Consider the following 27997-nt stretch of genomic DNA (forward strand, 5'->3'; position numbering starts at 1 on the left):
GGTTCTCCTTTGGTTCCCCCTAGGCTTTAAAAAGAAGTTTTTTCATCAGCTGGGTGTTGTACTGGACAGGATCTTGTCTTGGACAGTGCAGTGACTAAATCAAGTTTTTATCAATTAAGAAGGATCGCCAAGGTAAAGGCCTTACTGTCAACAAAGGATTTAGAAATAGTAATTCATGCTTTTATTACATCGAGGCTTGATTATTTTTGATTGATTTGATTAAGGCCATCTTATTTCATTGTATCGGCTAGCTATTTTTACTATCCAGAACACCTATCTACTTATCTATTCCTGTAATGCCTCAGCATCATAGTAGGTCCTCCTTTACGCTGCTTCATTTGAGCTCATGGTTTTATTAATATAACTTTACAAATAGCTGTGAACAACACAAAAACAAATAAAAGCTGTGATGGTGGGATGGTGATCCAGATTGCTCATGTGACTCAGAAACTGGCTCTTTATCTATTTCTTTTTTAACTTTTTGTTTATTTATTTTTTGTTTACTGGATCCAGGATTGTTCTGGTCATGAAACACCCAGAATTCAGAAGAGTGATCCTTGATGAATGTGTTATTGTTGTTGTTCTTCTTCTATGATAATACTAGTATTATATTAAAAATAAATAAATAAACAAGCAAATGAATACATAAATAAAAGTAGAACGAACAAAGTAAAAAGCGAGGATTCCGTGCGGCCCTTGAACGCATCACGGACCAGCCTCCTACAGCAGGATCCTGACTTTGGGTCGAGTTCGTGTGGCGAGCGCAGAGCGTCGGTGTGACAGGATGGAGAACATCTGCTGTCAGCCCCCTGCTGCTGAGTTCGGTCCTCCTCCGGAACCCCAGCTGGTAATCTGACCCGGAGCAGCAGGACCGACCGGACCGGACCGGAGTCCGGGCTCCTGGGCGAACACTGCTGCAGTTCGCGCGCTGCCGGCGGGAACAGCTGATGCGGGGTGGAGAGGATGTGTCTGGAGCTCCCTTGGATTCTCTAGCCGTGTTCTGTCAGAGGAAAGGTGATTCTGGACCGACCGGACGCGATGGCCACCCCTGAACAGTAACTGCGGATCGGGTCGGCCTGGAACATGTTCTTCCTGTGGGCCCCGGTGAGTTTGTTCCTCAGCTTCGTCATCTCTCACACATGGAGCGTTCAGATGTCCTGGGACACCTGGAGAACCGAGCCGCGGAACCAAGGGGATGAGTTCGAGAAGCCGAACTCTCAGCCGCACATCGTCTTCATTCTGGTGGATGACCAAGGCTTCCGGGATGTTGGGTACCACGGCTCTGAGATCAAAACGCCCACCCTGGACCGGCTGGCGGCGCAGGGAGTCAAACTGGAGAACTACTACGTTCAGCCGCTGTGCAGCCCGTCCAGGAGCCAGCTCATGACCGGCAGGTAAACAACAGAAATGTTGTAGCTGCGGCCAGTGGCTCATTAGGTCGCCATGGTGACCACTATACAACCTGGAAATTATGTATTCGGAATGTGATTTCAGCTTGAAGCTGCACAGCAAATAGACACAATAAAATTCTGTGATGAACACAGTGGTGGCTGGTGAAAAAGGCATAAGGCTATAGACATGGGCTATAGGCACAGGGCTATGGGTATGGGGCTATAGGCACGGGGCGATAGGTATGGGGCTATAGGCACGGGGCTATAGGCACGGGGCTATAGACATGGGCTATAGGCACGGGGCTATAGACATGGGCTATAGGCACGGGGCTATGGGTATGGGGCTATAGGCACGGGGCTATAGACATGGGCTATAGGCACGGGGCTATGGGTATGGGGCAATAGGCATGAGGCTATAGACATGGGCTATAGGCACGGGGCTATGGGTATGGGGCTATAGACATGGGTTATAGACACGGGGCTATGGGTATGGGGCTATAGGCACTGGGCTATAGGCGTGAGGCTATAGACATGGGCTATAGGCACAGGGCTATGGGTATGGGGCTATAGGCACTGGGCTATAGGCGTGAGGCTATAGACACGGGGCTATAGGCACGGGGCTATAGGCATAACTCTATAGATATGGGGCTATAGGCAGGAGGCTATAGACATGAGGCTATAGGCACGGGGCTATAGGCATGAGGCTATAGATACGGGGCTATAGGCATGGGGCTATAGGCATGCGGCTATAGACACGGGGCTATAGGCATGGGGCTATAGGCATGGGGCTATAGGCATGCGGCTATAGACACGGGGCTATAGGCATGGGGCTATAGGCATGCGGCTATAGACACGGGGCTATAGGCATGAGGCTATAGGCACGGGGCTATAGGCATGGGGCTATAGGCATGCGGCTATAGACACGGGGCTATAGGCATGGGGCTATAGATACGGGGCTATAGGCATGGGGCTATAGGCATGCGGCTATAGACACGGGGCTATAGGCATGGGGCTATAGGCATGGGGCTATAGGCATGCGGCTATAGACACGGGGCTATAGGCATGGGGCTATAGGCATGCGGCTATAGACACGGGGCTATAGGCATGGGGCTATAGGCATGGGGCTATAGGCATGAGGCTATAGACACGGGGCTATAGGCATGAGGCTATAGACACGGGGCTATAGGCATGAGGCTATAGACACGGGGCTATAGGCATGGGGCTATAGGCATGAGGCTATAGACACTGGGCTATAGGCACGGGGCTATAGACACTGGGCTATAGGCACGGGGCTATAGACACGTGGCTATAGGCATGAGGCTATAGACACGGGGCTATAGGCATGGGGCTATAGACACTCGGCTATAGGCACGAGGCTATAGGCACGGGGCTATAGGCATGTATCACGATGCATCACGATTATTTCATATATATTTGTTTTCATTGATAGATAGAAGATGTCAGATAATTGCATTTTATCTTTTTTTTTTTTTTTTTTTTAGCAAAAACGTAATCGACACAACCTGCCATCCCTCAAAAGCTCTCAAATCACAACAGGTTAGGACAAAACTTTTTAAACATTTAAGAAGATTTAACAAAGTAAAACATCTGTTTCCTCGTTCAACACCACGCCTCAGGCTGAGAAAACACGCTTTGCAAAAACTCAATCTAAAAAAGTACTGAAAACCTACAGGACACGTAATGTAATAATAAAATACATAATGGGTTCATCTATGTTTAATGTCTCTGAGCAGCTCTAGAGTCAAATATTTATGCCACAGTTCAAGAGTGTCAGGAATAATACCAAATGAAATGTTTGACTTAGTTTGTTATTTTATTTGAACCCAGTGGTCTCAATTCTGAAATGTTGGAGAATGAATCAAGTTCTGTTTGATGTTTATGTTTATGTTTATTTATTTAGCAGACGCTTTTATCCAAAGCGACTTAAAATTTATAACCTATAGGGCATGTTGTGATCTGTGGGTAAACCGGAGTACCCGGTGGAAACCCACGCATGCACGGGAAGAACCCGCAACTCCACGCAGAAGGCCACAGCCGAGTTTCAAACCTGCAACCTTCGTGCTGCGAGGCAACAGTGCTAGCCACTGCGCCACCATGCAGCCCGGATGCAGAAAATAATAAAACACTAAACAAATTCTACACTTCCAATAATTAAGATGTGTGTGTAACAAGCCCCAGGAGTTGGGCCTGTTGTCTTGTTTTATCTCTTGGGTTGTTTTTACAATAAGTATACAAAAAATACGTAATATGAAATGGGAAACAGGCTTCCAACACAAGCGTTGTTTTCCGCCTGGTCCTAGTGCTCAACCATTGTCTGTCTTACATAGCGTTAGATTGTAGGGCTGGGGGTTAACGATTATTTTTAAAATGATTATTCTGACGGATATTTTATCGAATAGTCGACTATTCTAATGACTATTTAGACGATTAATCTAGTGGTTTTTTTTTTCTATTGCACAGTTAATAAAAACCAAAAAATCTCTAATAAATTCCTCAAAAACATTGATTAATTGTTACTGTAAGAGAATAAACACTACAGGCCTTCCATTTTTATAACACTGCTTTTATTGTGTTGGTTGGTTATGTTCTGGTGACGTGTAGAACTTGGGAGTGCAGGCTGCTGCCTGAGAGGTGGTTGGAGACGGAGTGTCTCCATGCTGCTTTGTTTTGGTCACTTATGTGCGTGAGGCGAGTGGTGTTACGACTCTTCCTGGGGAGTATGGCTCGTGTGCAAAAAGGAAGGGACAATAACGGGATTTAAAAGTTAAAATGATGATCGGGTTTATTTACAACTACAAAAAAAACATAAATCTTTCCATCCACAGGTTGGGAATAATAAAATTAATTCTGCCTGTGGGGAATTAAAACAAAAGTACAAATAACTAGGGATGTCCCACTGGGCAAAGATTACAGGGTTCTGGACCAAAATAAGGATCTCCAAAGGTCCAAACTCTAAACTGGGCGGTTAAACCAAACTCAAGGTGATATTTTAAACTAAACCGAAAACCCACAACACTCTAAATGTAATAAAAGGGAGATCTGCACCACAAAAAAGATGAACTCTAAACCAAAACGTAACGGCTTATCCAAACGCAAGAAGCTGTTAGCAAAAACGCTAACAGTAGCTTTACCAACGTTAAGTTCAAGTTACCAAGTTTAAATAAACCAAAAACACCCAGCAGCAAACGGACCAGCGCGGAGGAGAGACTGCTACCACCAGCACAGCTCTCCTAATGTCTGAAAGAAGCTCCTTTATGAAGGGAGAAACGCTCCCGGTGATTTTCTACATCTGTGGTAGAGACGAAGCAGCAAATCTGACCCCGGAAGTTGTTCGTTGCCGGGAGACATTTCACTACAGCCCTATTAGATAGACATTGTTTTTGGACGGTAAAAAGTGCAGGGGACAAAAGGGGGAGGGGGCATGTCCCCCTGTTCCCCCCTAAAAAACTACATGCATAAGCATCATGTAACATTCACAAAGCGTAGTACGCAGCACGTGGCCCCCGTTGTAGTGGATGGGTGTGTTTCCTCCTGCAGCCACGCGTCTGAACACAAGCGTAGGGACACTAAACTTATGCTTGGAGTCAGATTTATACGCACTACATTTCTAAAGCACGTCAAGCTCATCAGTCCTGAACGGGCCAGACAGAAAATAAAACACAAAAGCAGTTTAAAACATCTACAAACTTTCAAAATAAAAGTCACATGCAGATTTTTAGTTGTTTAACTAGTTAAAAAAGTGTTTCATGACCTGTGAACCCTCCATAGCCGAGGTAAACAGAAAACAAACCACAGACTTGCTGTCCTCCTTCCCCTTTCTTCTTATTTTGCATGACCTGTTTAACCCTCTGGTGGCAGGCGTTGCAGATTTGCAGCGGTTAAAACCTACCTACCTGTCTTCATGCACCATCATTCACCTCATCAGCCTTCATGCAGCACACCTGGTCCCCTCATCAAGCTCATGCCACACACCTGCCTCACCAGCTCTATATTCCTCAGTCAACCACCAGCACTCTGCCAGATTGTTGAACACTTTTGCCAGTAAATCTTCCAGCCTTCCTTCCTGCAAGATTCTCTTGACCTTGTTTCCACGCCTGACCATCACCAAGAACTCTGCCTGCCACCACAACCCTAGCTTGTCTACGACCACGTCTCCAGCCTGCTCCCTGTACCTGCTTAGTTTCGATCTGGTTTCGACCCACGCCTGCCGTCGACTCTGCCCTTACCTGAGTTTTCTCCGGTAACGCCTCCTATTAGCCTCTGGCTAATAAAGACTGCTTAAAACGTCGTACTGTGTTTGGTGTCATCATGGGTCCTCCAAGTTCTGTTCATGACAGGTGCACAATTTTCAGGATATAGTAGTGAGCCACAGAGGAGGAGAGATTCAGACGATAGGATTTGGAGTGTTATTTTCTGCATTTGGACATCTTGCCTAGGATTGGATAACAACAATGCAACTCCACCACTGACTTGCAACGCTGATGTTTTATTTCCACCAACAACACAAGCCTAAAGGAGTTCTGCTGTGTGGTGGAGTTGCTAATGCTAATGGTTAGCTTCTACTAGCTGAGACATTCTCTGCTGTTTCCTGGACGCTAAACCAACAACAGCCTTCCCCATTGTGAGTCAAGATGGGTGAGTCCATGAATGTTAAGTGACAGTGTGACGTAGATCTGTCAGGATTTTTAAATCCTAGAGTTTCACCGTCTTTTCACCACGTAGGAGACTATTTTCATGTTGAGCCTGTAGGAAAAGCCCAGTGGCCTATTATAACCAGAAATAACCATTAAAATGCCTTTTCAGTGTTCTTTAAATCGTTTATCCCTAAGTGAGGTTTTATCCCAATGGACTGGTTGCATGAAAAAAGGAACCAGTTTTGTAAATGACAACTAGCTAGCAATAAAATATAGACGGGAATCAAAACTGGAAACAGACATCTTAAACTAATTAAAGTAACCAAAGAACATAATGATTAAAGCTTTCATACAGAAACCTAATCAGAAATAAACCCAAACTCTGTGACAGCTGGCTGTGGTGGAAGACCAGTTACATTAAAGAGTAACGTCTAAATTAACTTTTTTTTGCTGATGAACTGTATAAATGAGTGTCTAATAGTGTTTTAAATGTGTGCATTCTTTATTTTAGCATTTTGGTGCATTTTCTTTAAAAATTAAAAATTCTGTCTAAAAACCACAGTAATGCGCCACCTTCAGCTGAAAACATAGAATTTGAGTCATTTTGAATAAATTTTAGCCAATGGCTAAAGAGTAAAGTACTACGTAAACCAGTAGAGTACTACGTAGCAGCTCCGTGCCAAAGTTATAAAAGCAACGAGCGTCTCGGCCACGCCCTGTGGCGAGTTGGGAGTTGGATTTGCAAGCGAGTGTAGGAGGTCAGCGGTAGTTCAGCATTAGCATATAGCATTAGCATATCCTAGTCTTTAGCATATCTTTTAGTGTTATAAATACTTATTTAGTGTTAGCTTGGCTGTTGTATATTATAGTTTAGTTAGTGTTTGGCTGTTAGTGTAATTGGGAAAGTATTTCGGGTTTAGTGTTCCATATCGTCTTAGTATTGGTGAGTAGGTGTAGTGTAGTATGGTTGCGGTGACTCTGTGGGCATTTTACCCGCGATTCTGCACGTCTCCGTTTGAAGAGGGAGGCTGTGCCCACCGTGGCTCTTCCGCGATTTAGATGCAGCCCACCGACTCTGCTCCCCCACCACGGCGGGCTCCAGTCTGAGGTGAGTCAGCTAAATAAACGTTTTAACATCTTCTAAAGACAATTCCCTACCTAAATGCAAAGTCTGAGAGACGTGGTTCACTTCCTTTAGCTAGTCAGTCGGCAATTCTGCAACAGTGTCTCTAACTAACGCTGCACTTGTTGACAGCATTACAGCGTGAAATCCAGCTTGTGACCCGGTTCTGTGAGGAATTCTGTTCAGGAGGTCGCATTTCAGGCTCTCCACATCATATGTGACTGACTTTTACGTTATAACAACGATCACACACTAGGAATGTTATAAAGCGCCTATATAGGAGATTCTTTTGTATATTATCTGACTATAAACTCCAACAACAATGTGCTTCTATTTTTTTTTCAGGCTAAATCTACCCAAGACACTGGCTGTCAGACTGATTTAGCTGCATGAATGTACTTGTCCAGGCTGATGTGAAACCTTCCCTGTAGCAAAGGTGAATTATTTTTAATAATCTTCTATGCAAACATTTTATTATCACCTTCTAGTTTTAATTTGTTTTACAGATTATTTTTACACGTGATTTTATGCTCTTTTAAACATTTATAAATGTGCTGCTTCTTTGTTTTTACATAGCCAGCCAGAATGGAGTTCACAGCCGCAGTGTGTCTGGTGACCCACAGGGACCATGATGAAAATTCATCTTCCAGAAGGTCCCAGAGCGTCCAGACCCCCTGAAAAGACCAAGGTGTGAGGTGTCTGCTGTTGATTCCAGCTTCCACCTCAGTGACAGTGCAAGCTCAGTGAACTGTTCAAGGTAAAAAAAAAATTAAAACATTTCAGAATTTTTAAGATATTAACAATTAAATAAGTATGTGATTACATCATGACGGAGGCTACTGATTCTGCCCGTGACACTTGGTGGTGACGTGTAAGCTGATTCTCCTGGAAAATAACTTTAGCATTAAATATTTTGTTTTTGCTATCAAAAGTAAATTAACTAATAACCTGCATTATTGCAGGACATTCAGCAAAATATGGACTCTACACCATGAGGCAGGCACACGTTAATACTCTATAAGAGCACATAAGGTGAGCAACACCACATATTGTACACTGTCCTGAATTTGTTTTCTTTCTGCATCTCATTAGCCTGGCTGATCACCTGATAACTCCTGTCATCTGGTTATGACAGCATGAGGATGTCCTCACACACCTGTAACCTATCAGCTCATCTGGCAGAATAGAGAGAGAAGAGACAACACCACATCTCCTGTTCCTGGAAAGCCTTCAGCCTTCCTTCGATGACTGAGAACCTCCATCAGCTCTGTCTCCTGTCTGCCTACAATTATTATAATAAATATTGTGTTTGACAAGTTTTTTGTGCTGCCAAATATCTCATTTAGATTCCAGTTTTGATATTTTAATGGATATTTATAAATTACATTGAATATCACATTTTTGTTGCATGTTTAACTAGCTATTGTGATTAATTAAACTAGCACCTCACTGTTAAAAGCTCGTTCTAATTTCAAGCATGTTTAAGTATTTATGGACATGAACAAAAACAGGAAATATATAAATTGAGATTTATTTAATTAATATAACAAATAAGGGGGAAAGAGTCATTGAAAGGCACATTCTTCTGGAAGTTCCTGATCCTGAGGACACCAGCAGAGGAGACCAGCTGCAGACACCAGAGACCAGCTGCAGACACCAGAGGACCTAGAACCGAGAGAGCAGCTGTTATTAGTAAATAAATAAAGAAATCAGGGCAGTTTTAGTGGGCTGAACACATTACAGAATAATTTTCTCATGGGGTATTTTCATAACTTTATATGCAGCAGACTGTACCTTGAGCCCAGGGCTACCGGAGAGCTATCCAGCATGTTTCAGTGGATTTTCCTGCTTTAACAGGTTAGATTAGCTGTTAAGCAGCTCAGCTATTTGTTGCTGATTAAAACCAGGTGTGCTGAAGCAGATAAACCTCTAAAACATGCTGAATACTAGCTTTTTGGGGCCGTGGAGACAAACCCTGCAGCTAATCCAATGCTATGGCTAACGGCTACTTACCTTTCAGAGGTGATTCTGTTGGGTCGGTTCTGGGAGTTTCAGGCAACTCACAAGCTCAAAACAATAAGACTCAGGTCCGCTTGTCTCCTCCAAATAGACTTGGTCCCTTTCTTCTCGAGTGTCTGTAAGGAGGGGGAGAAACGTCCTCCACTTCTATCAACTGCTCAGAGTGAAGGGAGCTAGCTTCGTCTAGTTAGCCATCGTCTTCGTCACTGCCGCGGCTCCGCCCTCTCGGTCCTCCAGGCAACGCCTACTAATGTTGCATTTTTTAAAATTGATACGTGGGTGGAGAAGGACTCCGAGGCTCAATTGACCCGCTCTTTAAGCTTTAAAGGGACATTATGGAAGTTTGACGGCCAAAACATGTATAGAAATAATAAATGTCTTCTTCATACATTCTCCTGCAATGCCCTGGTCCTGTAGAATGAGCCCTGGCATTTTTACTGTGATTGCCTGTTTTTCTGTAAAATCACAGAAAAAGAGAGATGCTCGGGTCGAGCAGGCTGCTTCATGCGCGTTCACGCTCAGGCATAGCCCGTAGCATTTGCTATCCGTAGCTTTAGCAGCAGAGAGAGAGGCAGTGCCACTTTGTTGCTGTTCCTAATGGGCTCGACACACGGGAGGCGACAAACGACCGCGATCAGCGAAATTTGTCGCTGTCGCTTTTATTACCTGACACACGGGAGGCGATCCGCGGCAGCGGCCAGCGGCAAAGCCGTCTACGCGTTCTGTTCCATGGCGAAATTGAAACTTCCGTTGTTTTGATTGGCTGTGTCAGGTTGGAGGGAATTAAGGTTATTTAAGCGGTTCAGAGTTAATAAAGCGGTAGATATGATGTTTCACAAGGTGCTGCTAGAGTTATGTGACATCTTACTTCTGATTTTACTATAAAACATAATAATAATCAACTTCTCCTCCATGTTTGCTCGGAGGTGTACGGAGCATCCTGTCCGCTCATTGGTCAGTGAGTGAAACCTCCCTTGATTGGTCCTCGTCCGAGCGACAGCGATGAAAAGTTGAAAATGTTTCAACTTTCTGGGATCGCGTCGCTGGGTCGCCTGTGCACGACACGACCACAAGCGCAAAATTTCACACGCACGTTTTTCGCATTTCGCTTGGTAGGAGGGAGACCCGCGATTATCGCTTTGTCGCGCACGTCTCATTGAAAATTAATGGAGGAGAGGCGAAGTCGCCTCCCGTGTGTCGAGCCCATAACGCCTTGTGACAAAGCTAGCTACATTTCTGAGGACCCTTAGCTACTTTCTGTAGAACTTTCTTCTAGATGTTTCCTGCAAATTAGCAACAAAATAGCCATTTTCACTCCAAACCGTTCTTAGGTTTGACGTTGTTTCAGCTGCCATCAAGGATATAAATGTTACAGATACAAAGGATGTCACTGGCGCTTTAGCTCACCTAGTAAGACGTCAGACTTTCATTCAGAAGACCTGGGTTCAACTCTGGATGTGATCATAGTTTATTTAGAGTTTCTTTTTTACATTAATGATTTTTTTTACAGTAATATGCCCAAATTTTTATTTGAGACTCGCCGAACGGCATTGAATTCAGAGATAAAAAAGATGTGGGTTCAACTTTCATTTTGGAACAATTTTTCAAGCAAGGGAAGGGAATGATCTGAGCATGCAGGAGGACTGACCCATCATAAACCTTTGTCGGCTGTGCTGAAGAGAAAGGTACAGAACCACATTATTTAATTAATTAGCTGCGCGTTCTCCTGTCCTCTGTCCTCCGGGCCACACACACACACACACACACACACACACACACACACACACACACACACACACACACACACACACACGGGACTGTCTCAGCTGTTATTTTCGTTAAGGAGTGTGCACGTACAGCATGCGCGCCACGTGCACGAGTCTACTATTGAAGCTGCAGTTACGCTTTTGGCCTGAGGGGGCAATCGCGAGCATAAAAATTCAAAAGTCCGTAAAGTCCCTTTAACATTATATTGCTATTTTAGATACCTTTACATATTCAAGTGCAATTCTCACTTAGCTTCTCAACTGATCAATATTCTTGTGAAGTTACCTCCTCTAAAAACAAATCACCCTACATTTATTATGAGATTTGCAAACTCTAGATGAGTCGACAAAGGATGAAGAGTGTCTTCTTTCAGAGGTCTTTAGAGAAAAATCTTCCCTCGTTTGTTTTTCGCGTTCCTCTCAGCCCCAGTAAATCTGTTTTTATGGCTGCAGTTATGAGCTTTTTCACATAATTCTCCAGATCTCCAGTGAGACCTGCAGAACAGTGACACGAGAAAAATGAGTGGACAAACGAGACTTTTTGACCATTTCTATGTAATAAAGTCTTAACAAAAGGAAATGTGTCCATTGCAGCAAAGAAGTTGTACAACAGAACGCAGAGCTGAACTGCCGAGATAGCAGCAGAGAATGTAAATGACAAGCAGCCAAAAGGAAGAGATGAGGGTTAGAGTCCAGGTCTGACTTTGATTAAATGCAGAGAGCAGAAACGAGGCTCCTTATTTAAACCATATGTGAGGATGACGTGGAACAGGAATCCTGCGCCTGGGCAGCACCTCCATAACCTCAGGATCTGGTCTAGTGGCTGATGCACTTGTGTAGTGGGGCTTGAGTCATTGTAAGTAAATGATGTGTGGGATTTGTTGGCCTTGTAGCTTAGTGTTTGTCTGAATACATCAGAGCGAAAGTGTGATTACAGACTCGGTTTAAAACCACAATGTTGATCCTGACTGCAGTGTTAAGTCCAATAAGACATGGATATAAGCCACTAGATAAATAAATAAATAAAGGGCGTAAATATCCCAGACCTCTGTATGTCCAGTAGCTTCTGTCAGGTGTGGTTTTAGTAGAACAAATGAAACAGTCCGTTTGATGGTTAAAAACCCTGAAAATTCTGGGTCACATGAATGTAACGTGTTTTGTCCCGCTGCCATCTAAACCTTCAACTTGCATTTTGGATCCAATCCCAACCAAATTATTTAAAGAAGCATTTCCTTTGGTTACTGCCCCCATTCTAAATATAATCAATCTATCCTTAGTAAATGGATATGTACCACAGGAGTTTAAGGTCAAATGTGGGTACTGCAGTCTGCTGGGGTCTTGTTCACGAGTGAGGGTAGGAGGGATCGGGAGATCGACAGGCGGATTGGTTCGGCATCTGCAGTGATGCGGACGCTGAGCCGATCTGTCGTGGGGAAGAGGGAGCTGAGCCAGAAAGCCAGGCTCTCGATTTACCGGTCGATCTACGTCCCAATCCTCACCTATGGTCATGAGCTTTGGGTAATGACCGAAAGAACGAGATCGCGGATACAAGCGGCCGAAATGAGTTTCCTCCGTAGGGTGGCCGGGCTCAGCCTTAGAGATGGGGTGAGGAGCTCGGACATTCGGGAGGGACTCGGAGTAGAACCGCTGCTCCTCCGGATCGAAAGGAGCCAGTTGAGGTGGTTTGGGCATCTGGTCAGGTTGCCTCCTGGACGCCTCCCCGGGGAGGTAGTTCGGGCATGTCCTGCCGGCAGGAGGCCCCCGGGTCGACCCAGGACATGTTGGAGAGGTTACATCTCCAATCTGGTCCGGGAACGCCTTGGGGTCCTGCCGGAGGAGCTGGTGGAGGTGGCCCGGGAGAGGACGGTCTGGAGCTCCCTAGTTGAGATGCTGCCCCCGCGACCCGGACCGGGATAAGCGGAGGAAGACGACGACCGTGTTGTCGACCGTGTTCAGGTGGTCTGTGAGTAGTTGTGTGTGTCCAGTTTTTATTATTTCCAAGATGTCGTCCACATATCTTCTCCAGAACATGGGTCTGATGTGTGCAGGTGGTGTGTTAATGGCCTTATATTCCAAATCCTCCATGAAGAACCCGCTCATTGGCTGAGAGCGGGTCTCCCATGGCGAATCCTTCTTTTGTCTGTATATTAAATTTTTGTTCAGAAAATATGTGGATTTTGCTACAAAATCTAACAGGGTGGATATGTTGTCTACGGTGAGATTTGTCTGGTTCTTCAGTGATCTGTCCGTTTTTAGGCGCTCATGTACTATGTGTAGCGTGACCTCTATGGGTGTTTTTGTGAATAGTGAAATAATGTCATGTGAGATGAAGATGTCATTTTTTTCTATTTTCATTGTTTTGCGTTCTTCAGCCAGTTGTTTTGAATTGCTACAGTGATGTTCTGATAGTCCTAATAGAGGTTGGAGGATCTCCTCCAGGGCTTTTGATAGGTTGTATGTGACTGATCCGATGCTGTCCACTATGGGGCTCCCTAGTTGGGATGCTGCCCCCGCACAGTGGGGTATCTGTTTTGTGGATTTTTGGAGTGCCATAGATCCAAGTGGTCACACTGGCTGTTGGTACTAGGTGCTTATACGCATCCTGGCTTATTTTATTGCATTCAACTAGGGTTGTCACGGTAACCGGTGTAGCGGTAAACCCCGGTAAAAAGTTGACAATAATATTAACCGTCTTGTTTTTAAAAACATATATTATCTCGGTGGGTTACCGTGGTTGCGGTGTAGGCGCGGTGACCCTCACCAGCCAACGTATCATCTGCTGAAGTTTCCGGCGGCACATGCGCACTTTGTTGTTTACAACCAAAACTTTCTTGAAGCTAAAGCTGAAATAATGGCCAAAGGAGGAGACGGCAGCGCTCAGGACATTTATCATCCCTCAAAGAAGACAAAGTCAGAAGTACGGGCATCTTTTGGATATTTGAAGAATGCCGAGGGACATTTTAGTGAAGACGGCTATCCTGTTTGCAGCACGAGCAGAAAAAGTGTCTGTGAAAGGCAGCAACACTTCAAATCTCATGACACATCTGCGTGACCATCACCCACAACTCTACAGTCAACGCAAGGCAAGCTAACGTTAGCGTTTTAGCTAAAATGCGTGATCCGAGGATTTGGGTTGAGGGAGAACGCAACGAGTCGCTATATGAAGCAGCCGCAGCGCCGCTACCTGCATGTAAACCGTGTCGCGGACACCGCCATGTTGAAATGACGCTATGCATTACGGGGCTCCCAGGGGCAGATAAGAGTTGGTCTCTCTCCGAGAATAATTATGAATTTAACAATGATTACTGCCTGATGACATTTTCCCACATCTGCAAAGCTCACTGGAAGGACACAAACCGAGGATGATATTTTCCTGATATAGGGTTTATTACTCAAGTAAGGGTAAAAAAGTATCTGATTAGAAGGCTACTTGAATACTGAGTATCATCTGATCTAATATTTTCAAAATGATGACATCAAACAGACAAAAAATAAGAAGTTATGGGCAAATATTGGTATTTTAAAGGGTAAAGGAAAAAAATGTAAACAAATAAACAACATAATTACAAAATAACACATTTTAGGCAAAATTTAGACACAAACTGAGGACAATATTTCCTGACATACAGGGTTTATTTAATTGTGTGAAAATGTAGCACGTTTAAAAAAATACTGCGATAATACCGAAAACCGTGATAATTTTGGTCACAATAACCGTGAGGTTACATTTTCACACCGTGACAACCCTACATTCAACTAGTGGTTTTAATAGTTTTTTAGCCTATCAGCTGTCTCGCACCTGGGATTCCCTTCTCCAAAGACCAGCCAGCGGAGGTGGGCGTGACCGACCCGGCGGATCTGATAGATTGGTATTGGTCGCGCCCACCAGAAGAACAGCTGAAAAAGACGCGTCACACAAACATCTTTGACACTTCTGAAGAAGACCGCAGACGACGGTCGAAACGTAAAAATTTAATTAGAAACACCTTCATGTCCGAAGCAAAAAGAACCTTGATTTAATATTTAAAAAGAGGACATAATGAACATTGTAAATAAAATCCTCATACTAAGCAAGCATGCAGCAACAGTGGAGAGGAAAACTCCCTTTTAACAGGAAGAAACCTCCAGAGGATCCTGGCTCAGTATAAGCAGCTATCCTCCATGACTCACTGGTGATGTGGAAGACAGAGCACACACACACACACACACACACAACATATATATCAAGTAGTATTTCTATGGTTACATAGTGATTTTCTATTCAGTGAGAGATAAACTTTATTGTATTTATCCTAGTGAATCCACAATTAAATGGGTAAACTAGTAGGAGCACATTCAATGTCAAAGAGAGTAAAATGTTATTATCAGGAGAGGGAGATTGTTTAACCTTGTGGAGGCAGGCGTTTCAGATTTGCAACGCTAAAACCTACCTACCTGGTTACTTCACATACGTATTTCATGAGCATGTATCCCTGAAGGACTAATTTCAGACAAATTTGTCCCGCATGCTCCTCCACTTCTTGATGCATTGCTCCACATCCATCTCCAAAATGCGGGCAATTTCCTTCCAGGAGTTGTAAATGACCTGGGCATCTTTATAGTTTTTCAAAGTCGGATTGTAGAAATGTTCATATTTCCGAACTTCCTCCGCTAGACAGTCCTCGAACTGGTCCATTTCTACTTGTTTACCACACACGACTCCGGCACTGTTGACAAATTTAAATGAAATGGCGTCATGACGGAAGTGATCTCAGGTTTCTGGACCAACCAATCACAAGCTTGCGTAATCCGTCTTGTTCGACGGATGTTTAACAAAGTGGGCTCGACTCCGTACGTACTTGCGTGCCTGCTGGAGCCCTACGCAAGGACGGAAAATGGCGTTGCGTGTCTCCGCACTGACGCAGACGGAGAAGCATGAATCAGCCTTTAGTTGTTTGTCCTTTTATCAAAGCTAATTTTGTGCCTGAGAGGGTTAAGTGGTTAGCAGCAGTGTGTTAGCCGATGGCCCCCTCCATGAGGCCACCACAGCTCAGCAGAACATCATTGTAGCTTCTTCTGGGGAGAAAAACACTTAGAGAAAAAAAAATAAAGTTAACAGCTGAAATATCGGGAAATAATACAGTTAAAGAGCAGATTGTAGAAGAAAGCAGTAGAGTGTGAAAAGTGATCAGTGTATCCTCCAGCAGTCTAAGCCTATAGCAGCATAACTACAGAGATAACTCTGGATAATCTATCCTATTTAGATGTAGGCATGTTGGAGGCAGGGCAAGGGAGAGCCGTCTTTACCGACTGTACACTCCACCTCCCTCTACTCCCCCACTTGTCCAGATCTAGGCTAACATCATATTTTAACCATAGGCCCTAGCAAATAAAAATGTTTTAAGCCTAGTCTTAAAAGTAGACAAGGTGTCTGCCTCACTGAGTAAAGCTGGGAGCTGATTCCACAGGAGAGGAGCCTGATAGCTAAAAGATCTGCCTCCCATCCTATTTTTAGATATTCTGGAAACCACCAGTAAACCTGCAGTCTGAGAGCGAAGTGCTCGGTTTGGAACGTATGGAACAATCAGGTCACTGATGTATGATGGAGCTTGATTATTAAGTGAGGAGGAGGATCTTAAAATCTATTCTGAATTTAACAGGCAGTCAAAGTAGGGAAGCTAAGACAGGAGAGATTGTCATATTGGGTTTTAGCCATCTGACCCAGAACATTCAGAATCAACTCAGAACACAGGGATTACGGTGTGTACACAATAATTTGTTATATCTAAGGTAAACTAAAAGAGCACCATCAAAAAGGCGAAGTGAATATCTGGAAACTTTGTCCAGTCTCTTTAGTCCAATCCTTCTTAGGAGCGAGGTTCGGGACTCAAGAAGGAGGAATTTCTGGTCTGTAGGTGAGTGGCAAGAGCAGAGCGGGACAGAGTGAAACTCGGGAGATGCACGGAGTCCGGGAGGATGCGGGTTGGTCAGGCTTGGCTGGCGAGCTGAGAGTCAGGCGTGAGTCCAGAGTTATGGGAGGTTCTGTAGGTGGAGGCTGGGATCTGTAAGGAGAGAGAGAAGGCACGTGAGGTTACTTGGAAGGAGGCTCGGAAGACAATCTGGTTGTACTCGAGAATATAGGCTTATGACACTCAGGTAACACTACCAAGGTTGAGTAATCATCCAGCTCTGAGGTGTGTCTCTCTGCTCCTTAAGAAGTTGGCCGCTTGATGGCAGACAGCTGGCCGTTTTCCGGTTCCGCCCATCTGTAATTACTCAGAAAGCGTGTTATTTGTGTTCACTCACCTCTGACTGTGACAGAGATATGATCTCTCTTTTTAATTTTCATCAGAACTCTAGCTGCAGCATTTTGGACAAGCTGAAGACTTTTAACTACATTCTGTGGCCTTCCTGAGAGTACTTAATTACAGTAATCCAGTCTTGATGTAATAAATGCATGAACTAGTTTTTCAGCATCACTCCTGGAAAGGATGCTTCTAATCTTAGCAATATTCCGAAGGTGGAAAAAGGAAATCCTACAAACCTGTTTAGCGTGGGATTTGAATGACATGTCCTGGTCAAAGATAACACCAAGGTTCCTTACTTTGTTCTCGGAGATTAATGTAATGCCATTCAGGTCAGGTGATTGACTAAGCAATTTCCTTTTCTGGATTTCTGGTCCAAAGATGAGAACTTCAGTCTTGTCTTGATTTGAAAGCAGAAAGATTAGAGTCATACAATTGTTTTCCTGTAATCTAACTAACCAATTAGGTTCATCAGGGTTAATGGATAGATATAACTTGAGTATCGTCAGCATAACAGTGGAAGTTTATCCCGTTAGACTGGATTGTGATTATTTCACTGTAGAATTCTTACATATCGTTCCTTTAAAGTACTGTTATTGAAAAAAATCTAAAGACAACCAGTCTTTGTTATCTTTGCCTGAACAGTTATATATATATATATATATATATATATATATATATATATATATATATATATATATATATATATATTAAACCAACGCTAGAAATGGAGAAATAATTTTTACATAAATCAGATAAATTTATGTGAAGATAAAAGATAATGGATAGAATTACAGCCACTAACGTAACATTATGGATATTTAGGAGTCATACACTTAGCTTGTGGAAACTATGGTTAACATGATGGAGAACAAGGTTTTACAAGTCCTCCCTTTTTATAGATTTAATTATTTATGTGTGTTGTTTGTCAGAAACAAAGTGCGGCTAAAGTAATTAGGCTTTGTTATAACTTTTTTATTTAAAAAATCCCATGCCAGTTCTTCTTTGTGCTCTCAACCACATCATTATGTGCTGCATTCTCATTTCAATCCCTAATTATGAACTAAGAATGCATTTTTAACCCCCCACCCCATCTCTGCCTGGTGCATGAATCCAGTTTCAGAGCCACCACAGACTAGAGCACAAATGTTCCCATATCCATGTGAAACCAACACTCTCTTGGCTCCAATCAGAGCCAGTGAGGTCTAATTATGAGTTCACTGGTCTGACATATATGACATTGTGATGTTACCATGTAAGCTTAGGCCTATAAAATGTCCTGGGAAACAATTTTGAGTCTGCAGGGTTCAGTTTGACCGAATTGTAAACATTACAGCTTCCAAAAGATATGGAAGCATAAAATCCCAATGGCATTTGAGAAAGCAGAGGCTGGCACTGAAACACCCTGGTGGGGATGTAGGTTTGGGTTACGTTGTGGAAGTGGGAGCTAATTATTACAAACATGCTCATTCTAATCTCTGTGAATTAAACCCACCAGGTGTTTGAATTCTCTGTTTGACACAAATCCATTAAAGCAATGCATTTCCTAAGGTTGTTATTGGTTTTGATTCTGGAAAACTGGGATAAATTGTGAAAAAAAAAATCACAATAAATGCGCTTGTCCGAAATACCCCTTTAGACACATCAGGACCATTTCCTCTGCTAAACATGGTGGCGTTCTTGATGAGGTTCTCCTCTGCCTCTTAAAGTAACAGTGAGCAGTTTCCTGCTCCTTCACCCTACTGGTTAAAGTGGAATAACAGCTGTCGTAAACAATCCTGCTGTAGCTAGCACTAGCAACGAGCTAACATTAACATGAGTCAACAAATACTAAAACAAACAACGAAGTTTGACAAAAAATATTGGTACTTACAAGTTCAGTAGCAACAAAGCCAGGCCACCATCAGTCCGTGATTTTGTAGCCTCCTTTAGTTCCCTCAAACTAGTGTAGGCCACGTCTATGTTCGCTCTGGATTTAGTAGTTTGCTTCGCCTCCAAAGACTTTACTCTCTCACTTTTACTTCCAGGCTCTGCCATGATGCCAACAGAAAAAGTAAAAGACTTTTTCTCCTTCTTGTGCTTTTTATTGACAATTGGAGAACTGAAAATGCTAACCGCTAGAATAAAATCTAACAAAAGGTCAGCTAATAGGACAACTAGCCACTCCACTAAACTATCTAGTGCAGTTTTTGGTCAGCAGAGGGCTGCAGAGTGGTGTCAAAAATCAAACCGTCAAGTTTCTAACCAAACAATCACGGAGATCAATGTTAAAGCTCTAGCTTAAAGTTGAAAAAACCATCTGTTGTTACTTTAAATCATCTGATCTACAACATTAAGTGTTACAGAAAACTCCTGGACAGATGTTATGTAGACCAGACGTATGATTGGAAACACACCTGTAACTGAGTCAGTCCAGCTGTCTGTACAAGCCATGTCAGTGTAAATGTTTTACTCAGGTTTGTGACTTTGTGTGTTTAAGGACACCAAAACCTTTGTTGCTGCATGATTTACATCGACTTTATGTAATTTCACATCTCATAAAATTGTGACAAGAATGAACAAAGGCTCTCCGACACACACATTCACACACACATGCATGCAGGCCGGCATACACACACATCCCACAGAGTGGTGTAAATGTTGGTCTTGTTCTCGGGGAGCAGAGGTTTCTTCATTTTTATTTTATTTTCTTTTTTTTCGTGTCCTGTCTGGCTGTGAAGCAAACAGAATTGATGTCTGAATGCTGGTGACAAGCCTTACAGATTTACTCTCAGGTGGAGCATCAAAGCGTCTGCTTTTAATGTCACGCCTGATTCTTAAAACTTTATTGTTATTGTTTTTGAATGCTTTGTAATTCCGACCAGACACGGAGACAGAGGTGAAAGAGAAAGGAAATGACAAAAGGTGGGAAGAGAGGGGGGAAGGTGGTGGGGTTCCACAAAAATAAACAATAATGAACAAGAGTCTGCTTCTAGACCTGCAGAAAGAGAAAGAAGAGAAAAAAAGGGACACAACAACAATACAACAGGAGCAAGCTATCACTGCGTCAACTTGAAGAAATATATAATCAACATTGTTTAACTGAACAATCACATGATAATAAATCATAGTGCATTTAGTGCCAACTACAGCCTTAAGACATGTGTTGAACGTGCCCAAGTCCATACTTATGAGAGCACCATGTGAGCACCTGTGTGTGTACACGCGCTTGTTTATTTAAGGTGTCTCTATAGGAGCATCCAATAGAGAGTGTGAGGGGCCACAGATCTGCCCTCCAAAGATGTGTAGGAAACGGAGGGAGCTCCAAGTCCCAGAGATCCAGGCGCTGCCCCAGAACACAGGAACCCCAGGGAGCCTGCAGCCAGAAAGGCCCCCGTCCCCCTCGAGAGGCACAGAGGATCGCCCCGGGGGGCCACAACCAGCAGCTGGCAGAGTCCTGGGAGATATCAGCAGCAAGCCCACAGGCCCGCCCGCAGCCTCCCACCCCCTAGCTGGCCGAGCCCGGGACCCAGCGACCCGGGACCCAGGGGCGACCACCCCCGCCGGGGTCCCAGCAGAGCCCAGGGACCCAGACCCCACCAGGCAGCCACCGGGATTGATCAGGCAGATGCCAAACATCTAAGATTTTTGCGGGAGCAGAGGTTTCTAAAGCCTGATCACATTCTGGTTTTTCTAACCAGCGCACATATGTCAGACTCAAGGCCCGCGGGCCAGATGCGGCCCGCGGAGCATTTTTATGTGGCCCGCGAGATAAATATCAAAAATATATTAAAACTGGCCCGCTGGCCGATTTTACCGCAAAGACTTCAACTCCCATGATGCTTTGCGGCGTCAGCGCGGCGCCGACGCACCCCCTCCTTTGTGTTTTTTCCAGCGCCTGCTGCCGGTGTGCAGCTCCGCTGTCTCGGACAAACTAAACACTCCTCTCACTCAGCGCCGAGTTCACTCAGCTATTTTCTGACGTTGAAGCCCAGAAACGGGGATTCTAGCCGCTCAGTAATGTGTTCACGACTTAAAGAGAAAGTTTTCCAACTAACGTCCAGACAGAGCCGATATAACTCCAGCGAACAGCGACACGCTCAAACCAGCACGGCTCTGTGGTTGTGTTTCCTCCCCGACACACAACAACGTGGTCAAGCTGCTCAGACATGTTCATCAGCACAAACCTATGTGAGCACCTGTTGTCATCTAATGTTGTCATTATTATGATGAAGATGAACAAAACAACAGGAGTCTCCTCCTCAGCTCAGGTCAACCCCATGATGCAGGTATCTGGCTGGAACAGGTGAGCATCACAGTAAACCAGTGGAGCAAACTGAGCTTTAAATATGTTGGTTTTATGCTCTTTTTCTGCTCCAAAACATGAAAGTTAACAGGTGAGATGTTGCATTTTCATTTAAGATCAAATGATATTTTTATTTTGTTGTTGGCCCGTGAGAAAAGATTTAACCTACAGTAAACAGGAAGTGGAAAGGCTGCAGATAGATGAATAGAATAGAAAATCCCTTTATTGTTCCTCAGTGGGGAAAACTAGACGTCACAGCAGCGATGACACTTATTACAGGAGAAAAAAAGGAGAATAAAAAATAAGAAAAATGAATAAACAAGAAAACATAAATCCTGAATAGATTTTAAAAATGCTGAATATACCACAAGTAATGAATACCACTGATGCCTTTTATTTAAAACTGACTTGCTCGTGTGTAATTTGGTTATTCCACATTCAGTGTTAATGCAGAAATGTTTGTTTCCAAATTTAAAGGTTCAAAATTGCATATATGTTGATGAAGAAAATGTGCAAATTTGTCGTCACTTTTTAAAAAAATATTAAGTTTGGCCCTCGACTCCGTCCCAGAGTCTCATTTCGGCCCCGTGTGAGTTTGAGTTTGACACCCCTGGTCTAGCGGATAATTAAACCAGAGACGTTCATTGTGACTCTTTAATCATGCTGACAGTCTTGCTGAGGACCACTAACCTCAGCAGGAAGCAAGGGAGGTTCTGAAGAGTGAAACTGGTGGAGACATCTGCCAGTGTCAGTCCCCTGTCTCCAGTGTGTCTCGCTTAGGCCGGCAAAGTCAGAGTTTATTATGTCCCTCTCTTTAAAGCTCATTTGAACGTCTCTGTCTAATTCAGCAACACTAGCCTGGATAGACGTTCTTTGAGAATGTTTGATTAGATCAGAGAGAATTCTTCATAAGTGTAAAAACTCATAACCCACTGGGACTTAAAAGGAGTAATGTGAGAATAATAACATTATAATATTCCCAAAAAAGGAATGCCTAACATCTGCTAACATTTGGCTTTTTTGTGTTAGAGACAAATGTTGGGTTGGTGATGAGTCTGATGCCAAAAATCCATGCAGCTGGTTTTAATCCAGACTTTTGCATGTTCTACAGCACAAAGAGACAAGTTTTATTAACATTTCTTGTAGGGATGTACCATACCATACCATACCATCTTTATTTATAAAGCACATTTAAAAACGGCATGGCAGCCGACCAAAGTGCTGTAAGAAAATATCGATATGGCAATATATCGTGATATTTTTTCCTGCGATTATTACATCGATATTCAAAAGCCATGTGTCTAATTCTTGAAAGAAGTTACATGCAAACATTTGTGTATTTTCTTTTCATTTTGTGCAATTCAATCGCCACCCGCTAGTTGGCAGCAGTGTGCAACGGGTTTTGTTTCCACCATTGAAATGTAAAACCCTCCATCATGGTTCAGATACCTCATGTTAAACATGTTACGTATCAGTTTGGACTGTTTATTGAACATTCTTACAATAAATCCCAAAAAAAATTGCTTGTGACGTCTGACTGAATGTATCACAATATATCGTGATATATCGTATCGTCTCCCCTGTATCGTGATATGTATCGTATCGCCATAATTTCAAAAATACACATCCCTGATTTCTTGTGTTTGGTTCTCGTCACTACAGTGAGGTGTTCCACCATCAGTGTGCCTGTTAAAGTCATGTCACAAATTCATATTACGTTTCACAAGTCCTTACCACTAGGGCTGTAGCGAAGCTTCGATGACGTCGACGGCTCGATTCTAAAAATTCGTCGACGTCAGATCCGGTAGTCGACGCACCGCGCCCACTTGTTGCATCCCCAGGAGTTTGTAAATAGAGGAGGAATCTGCATGTTTTTCCTCTGATTCGCCCTCTTCTCCACCTTCACTAACATCTCCGCCAAATACCGAAGACCCGGAACAATGTCCGTCCGCTACTAGGTTCCTTTCGTGTTTTGCCCGCCTTCGTCTCCCGGCAACGGACAACAACTTCCGGGGTCAAATGCGCTGCTCCGTCTCTATCGCAGATGTAGAAAATCACCGGGAGCGTTTCTCCCTTCATAAAGGAGCTTCTTTCAGACATTAGGAGAGCTGTTTTGGTGGTAGCAGTCTCTCCATCATGCTGGTCTGTTTGCTGCTGGGTGTTTTTAGTTTATTTAAACTTGGTAACTTGAACTTAACGTTGGTAAAGCTACTGTTAGCATTTTCGCTAACAGCTTCTTGCGTTTGGATAAGCTGTTACGTTTTGGTTTAGAGTTCATCTTTTTTGTGGCGCAGATCTCCCTTTTATTACATTTAGAGTGTTGTGGGGTTTCGGTTTAGTTTAAAATATCACCTTGAGTTTGGTTTCACCGCCCAGTTTAGAGTTTGGACCTTTGGAGATTCTTATTTTGGTCCAGAACCCTGTAATCTTTGCCCAGTGGGACATCCCTAGTTATTTGTACTTTTGTTTTAATTCCCCACAGGCAGAATTAGTTTTATTATTCCCAACCTGTGGATGGAAAGATTTATGATTTTTTGTAGTTGTAAATAAACCTGATCATCATTTTAACTTTTAAATCCCGTGTTATTGTCCCTTCCTTTTTGCACACGAGCCAAACTCCCCAGGAAGAGTCGTAACACCACTCGCCTCACACACATAAGTGACCAAAACAAAGCAGCATGGAGACACTCCGTCTCCAACCTCCTCTCAGGCAGCAGCCTGCACTCCCAAGTTCTACACGTCACCAGAACGTAACCAACCAACACAATAAAAGCAGTGTTATAAAAATGGAAGCCCTGTAGTGTTTATTCTCTTACAGTAACAATTAATCAATTTTTTGGAGGAATTTATTAGAGATTTTTTGGTTTTTATTAACTGTGCAATAGAAAAATAATCATTAGATTAATTGTCTAAATAGTCATTAGAATAGTCGACTATTCGATAAAATAATCGTCAGAATAATCGTTTTAAAAATAATCGTTTACCCCCAGCCCTACTTACCACACCTAGTTGTTTTTCTTTGATTCATCATAAATGTTGTAGCATCTGTGGGCTGCAAACATTTGTTATTCTTCATGATTTTCCTGAATAAATCGTTGTTTTATACATCAAATATTCCAGCTAAATACATCACATAGGAGACTCACAGTGATGTTTGAGAAGTGAAACTAAGTTTATAGGATTTACAGAAAGTGCGCAACAATTGTTTAAACAAAGTTAGGCAGGTGCATAAATTAGGTTTATGTTGTCATTTTATTGGTTCCAAAAACTAATTAGTGGAACTCAGATATGGTTTGGTAAGCACAGTGACCTTTGACCTCTGTACACAGGTGAATGTAGGTATGAGAAAGGGAATCTACTGTAAGTATTTAACTATACCAAGTGTAAGCACTCCTCTTTGAATCTTTTAAGAGCAGCAACACGGGGGTCTCAGAACAACTCTCACTTGAGCTGAACACAAAGATTGTTCATCATCATGGTTTACGGAAAGGAAACAGAAAGCTGTGCTAAAAGTTCCCCACAGCAGACATGTTGGTTTGTTTTGCCACCGCACACCTGGGCAGTGTGAATGAAAGGTGAGAGGAGATGCTACGCTGCCCACATGGACCCTGCAGGCTGCAAAGTGTGAGCTACAGATGACCGGCTGCAGTGACTGACACTGAAGGGCGATCAGAGTACATTGGTAACATATTTTTCAGGGAAATTGGCCAAAAATGATGGAAGGAAAATTGATCGGAACTGTTACCCACAACTCTGTAGTCCCTACACAGCTTGACATGAACTCATGATGACCTTGTGCTGATCAGCCTTTATGCACTCTCTCAAAAAGCTTCCCGTAGGGAAAGAACTGATTCAAGGCGGACAAGATTACTACTGCTGCAAACATGGCGTTACATTTAGAGTGGTTAAATGGTGATTAGTAAAAACATTTTCAGGCAAACCAAAAAGACTAATCAGTTGCTACAGGGTATCTGCGGGTCCTTAAAAAGTCTTAAATTTGCTTTTCCAAATTTAAGGCCTTAAAAATCCTTAAAAATGACAAATAATCCTTAAATACAGTTTCCAAAGGTCTTAAATTACCAAAGACCCAATAAACAAGATTCTTTTATTTTTGTCAAATTTTCGTTAATTACTAGTTAGTGTTTAGCATTTTTTGTGTGTATGATGTTGGCGTAAGTGGAACCGTACACGTTCAGTTGGTTGTGAAAGGGGGCTATTTTAGATGAGCACATTAGCTGGTTAAGCTAGTGGGAGCTTGCGCCATGGGGAAGTGCAAGTTTAATGGTAACTGGATGGCTAATCCCACGTTCGCGACGTGGTTAACACCGGTTCCTGGCAATAGCTGGAAATTATGGTTTAAATTTAATTTTAAAAATAGCTTAAATTTGGTCAAAGTGGCCTTAAAAAAGGTCTTAAAAAGTCTTAAATCTCGCTCCCTTAAACCTGCAGATACCCTGTGCTAAAGGTAGGCTTTGCTATTTCTGTTGCTCTGGCGATGGCATGATGACATATTTATTTCTGTTTTTAATAGTTATTATTTTCCATAGGTATCAGATCCACACTGGCCTTCAACACTCCATCATTCGAGCTTCCCAGCCCAATTGCCTTCCACTGGAAAATGTCACGCTTCCCCAGAAGCTAAAAGAAGCAGGCTACGCTACCCATATGGTGGGGAAGTGGCACCTTGGGTTCTACAAACGTGACTGCCTTCCTACCAAGCGTGGCTTTGACACTTTCTTTGGTTCTCTGTTAGGGAGTGGGGACTATTACAGCCACTACAAATGTGAAGGGCCTGGTATGTGTGGCTATGACCTGTATGAAGGGGAAGAAGCGGCCTGGGAACAGGACCATGGTTTGTACTCTACTGTCATGTTCACTCGAAAGGCTATCAGTATCTTGGCCAGTCACAACCCTCGTAAACAGCCCTTGTTTCTTTATTTAGCTTACCAAGCAGTTCATTCTCCACTGCAAGTTCCTGCTCGCTACCTTGAACGTTACAAGGGCATCCCAAACCTTCACCGTCGTAAATATGCTGCCATGGTTTCTTGCCTTGATGACGCCATCCTCAACCTAACATTAGCACTGAAACGCTATGGTTACTATGACAACACAGTTATTGTATACTCCTCAGACAATGGGGGCCAGCCATTTGCTGGTGGAAGCAACTGGCCCTTGAGGGGGAGTAAGGCCACATATTGGGAGGGTGGCATTAGGGCAGTTGGTTTTGTTCACAGTCCCCTTCTGTTAAACAAAGGGACAAAATGTCGATCTTTGGTCCACGTTACTGACTGGTTTCCCACATTGGTGTCCTTGGGTGAGGGCACATTAGATGAAGATTTAAATCTGGATGGATATGATGTTTGGGAGTCTATCAGTGAAGGCTACCCATCACCTCGCCAAGACATTCTTCATAATATTGATCCAATTTACATCAAAGCCAAGAACGGATCCTGGAAGGCTGGGTATGGCTTATGGAACACAGCCATCCAGGCTGCGCTCCGAGTTGGCCACTGGAAGCTCCTTACAGGTGTACCAGGCTACAGTGACTGGGTACCTCCACAGACCTTCTCCAGCCAACGGCTTACCAATCGCTATCACAATGAGCGCATCCGTTGGGACCGCGGCAAGTCCATCTGGCTATTCAATATCACTGCTGACCCTTATGAGAGAGTAGACGTGTCCCAGCATTATCCACATATAGTGAAGAAGATGCTGATGCGGCTTGCACAGTACAATAAGACTGCCGTACCAGTCCGTTACCCCGCCAAAGACCTTCGCTCAAACCCACAGTACAACAGTGGGGTGTGGGGACCCTGGTACAAAGATGAGAAGGAACAAGAGGAGGAGCAATACAACAACTTTTTTACTAACCATCTTGGTAAAACTAGTTGGAAAGATAAATCAAAGAATAGAAAGCTAAAAAGAAAGATGAAGCACTAGTTTCATCACATTTGTGAAAAACAAACTTTAGCTTTTACTCAGGGAATAACTCTTCTTGTTTCAGGATTTTTCTTGTATTATTATTTTTTAAGGAATGCTTATTCTAGGTAGATCAAACTGGACTCATTAACTGTGTATGAAAAAGATGAATGCCAAACGTCCTGCAAACACTGCTGCCATGCCCAGAGAGCTAGGACCTCAAGCTGCATGGTGGCACAGTTGTTAGCACTGTTGCCTCGCAGCAAGAAGGTTGCAGGTTCAAAACCCAGCTGCAGCCTTTCTGCATGGAGTTGCATGGTCTCCCCATGCATGCGTGGGTTTCCTCCGGGTAGTCCGGTTTCCGTTGGTTTCAGTCCTACTGAGCTGTGAAAACAATGGTAGGGTTTGTGAGATATTTGTGTTTATTGGTGTGCACACCTTGTTCGTCTTTAGAATAATAGATTTAGTTCTGTCTGATCTTGGGTCCGGTACCAGACCAACCTGAATGTATCACAACCAATAAAAAAAATGCTCTTGGTCTCATGCTTTTTTTTT

At 43.4% G+C, this 27997-nt stretch overlaps 1 protein-coding gene and 2 long non-coding RNA genes across 7 annotated transcripts; 2 read left to right on the forward strand and 1 right to left on the reverse strand.

Annotated features, from left to right (window-relative positions):
• The first annotated feature begins 427 nt into the window (after positions 1-427).
• arsj (arylsulfatase family, member J) lies at positions 428-27981 on the forward strand. 4 transcript variants are annotated; one of them, XM_054734091.2, is made up of 5 exons: positions 428-1394; positions 2894-2948; positions 26071-26191; positions 26277-26375; positions 26466-27981. In XM_054734091.2, exons 1-5 carry the CDS (start codon positions 1084-1086, stop codon positions 27461-27463), a joined length of 1584 nt encoding a protein of 527 aa, XP_054590066.1. In that variant the 5' UTR covers positions 428-1083; the 3' UTR covers positions 27464-27981. The 4 variants fall into 4 exon arrangements, with proteins under 4 accessions (XP_054590066.1, XP_054590064.1, XP_054590065.1 ...); XM_054734089.2 differs by having other exon boundaries at positions 26277-27981; XM_054734090.2 differs by lacking the exon at positions 2894-2948 and having other exon boundaries at positions 26071-26375.
• Positions 2955-8485, forward strand: LOC129154285 (uncharacterized). 2 transcript variants are annotated; one of them, XR_008559787.2, is made up of 3 exons: positions 2966-7605; positions 7746-7926; positions 8262-8485. It is a non-coding gene; the product is annotated as an uncharacterized lncRNA (long non-coding RNA). The 2 variants fall into 2 exon arrangements; XR_011520166.1 differs by having other exon boundaries at positions 2955-7926.
• Positions 8685-9503, reverse strand: LOC129154274 (uncharacterized). The gene is made up of 2 exons (XR_008559786.2): positions 9183-9503; positions 8685-8834 (listed from the first exon to the last, which is right to left on the reverse strand). It is a non-coding gene; the product is annotated as an uncharacterized lncRNA (long non-coding RNA).
• Positions 27982-27997: the final 16 nt, after the last annotated feature.

This window comes from Nothobranchius furzeri, chromosome 3 (assembly GCF_043380555.1).
Source record: "Nothobranchius furzeri strain GRZ-AD chromosome 3, NfurGRZ-RIMD1, whole genome shotgun sequence".
NCBI classification, from domain to species: domain Eukaryota; kingdom Metazoa; phylum Chordata; class Actinopteri; order Cyprinodontiformes; family Nothobranchiidae; genus Nothobranchius; species Nothobranchius furzeri.

What these genes read in the sequence shown, in the direction of transcription:
- arsj (XM_054734088.2), top strand. Translation starts at nt 1,084, where the DNA reads ATGTTCTTCCTGTGGGCCCCGGTGAGTTTGTTCCTCAGCTTCGTCATC. An exon ending in AGCCAGCTCATGACCGGCAG is followed by an intron (nt 1,395 to 26,070) that starts GTAAACAACAGA and finishes TATTTTCCATAG; the next exon opens with GTATCAGATCCACACTGGCC.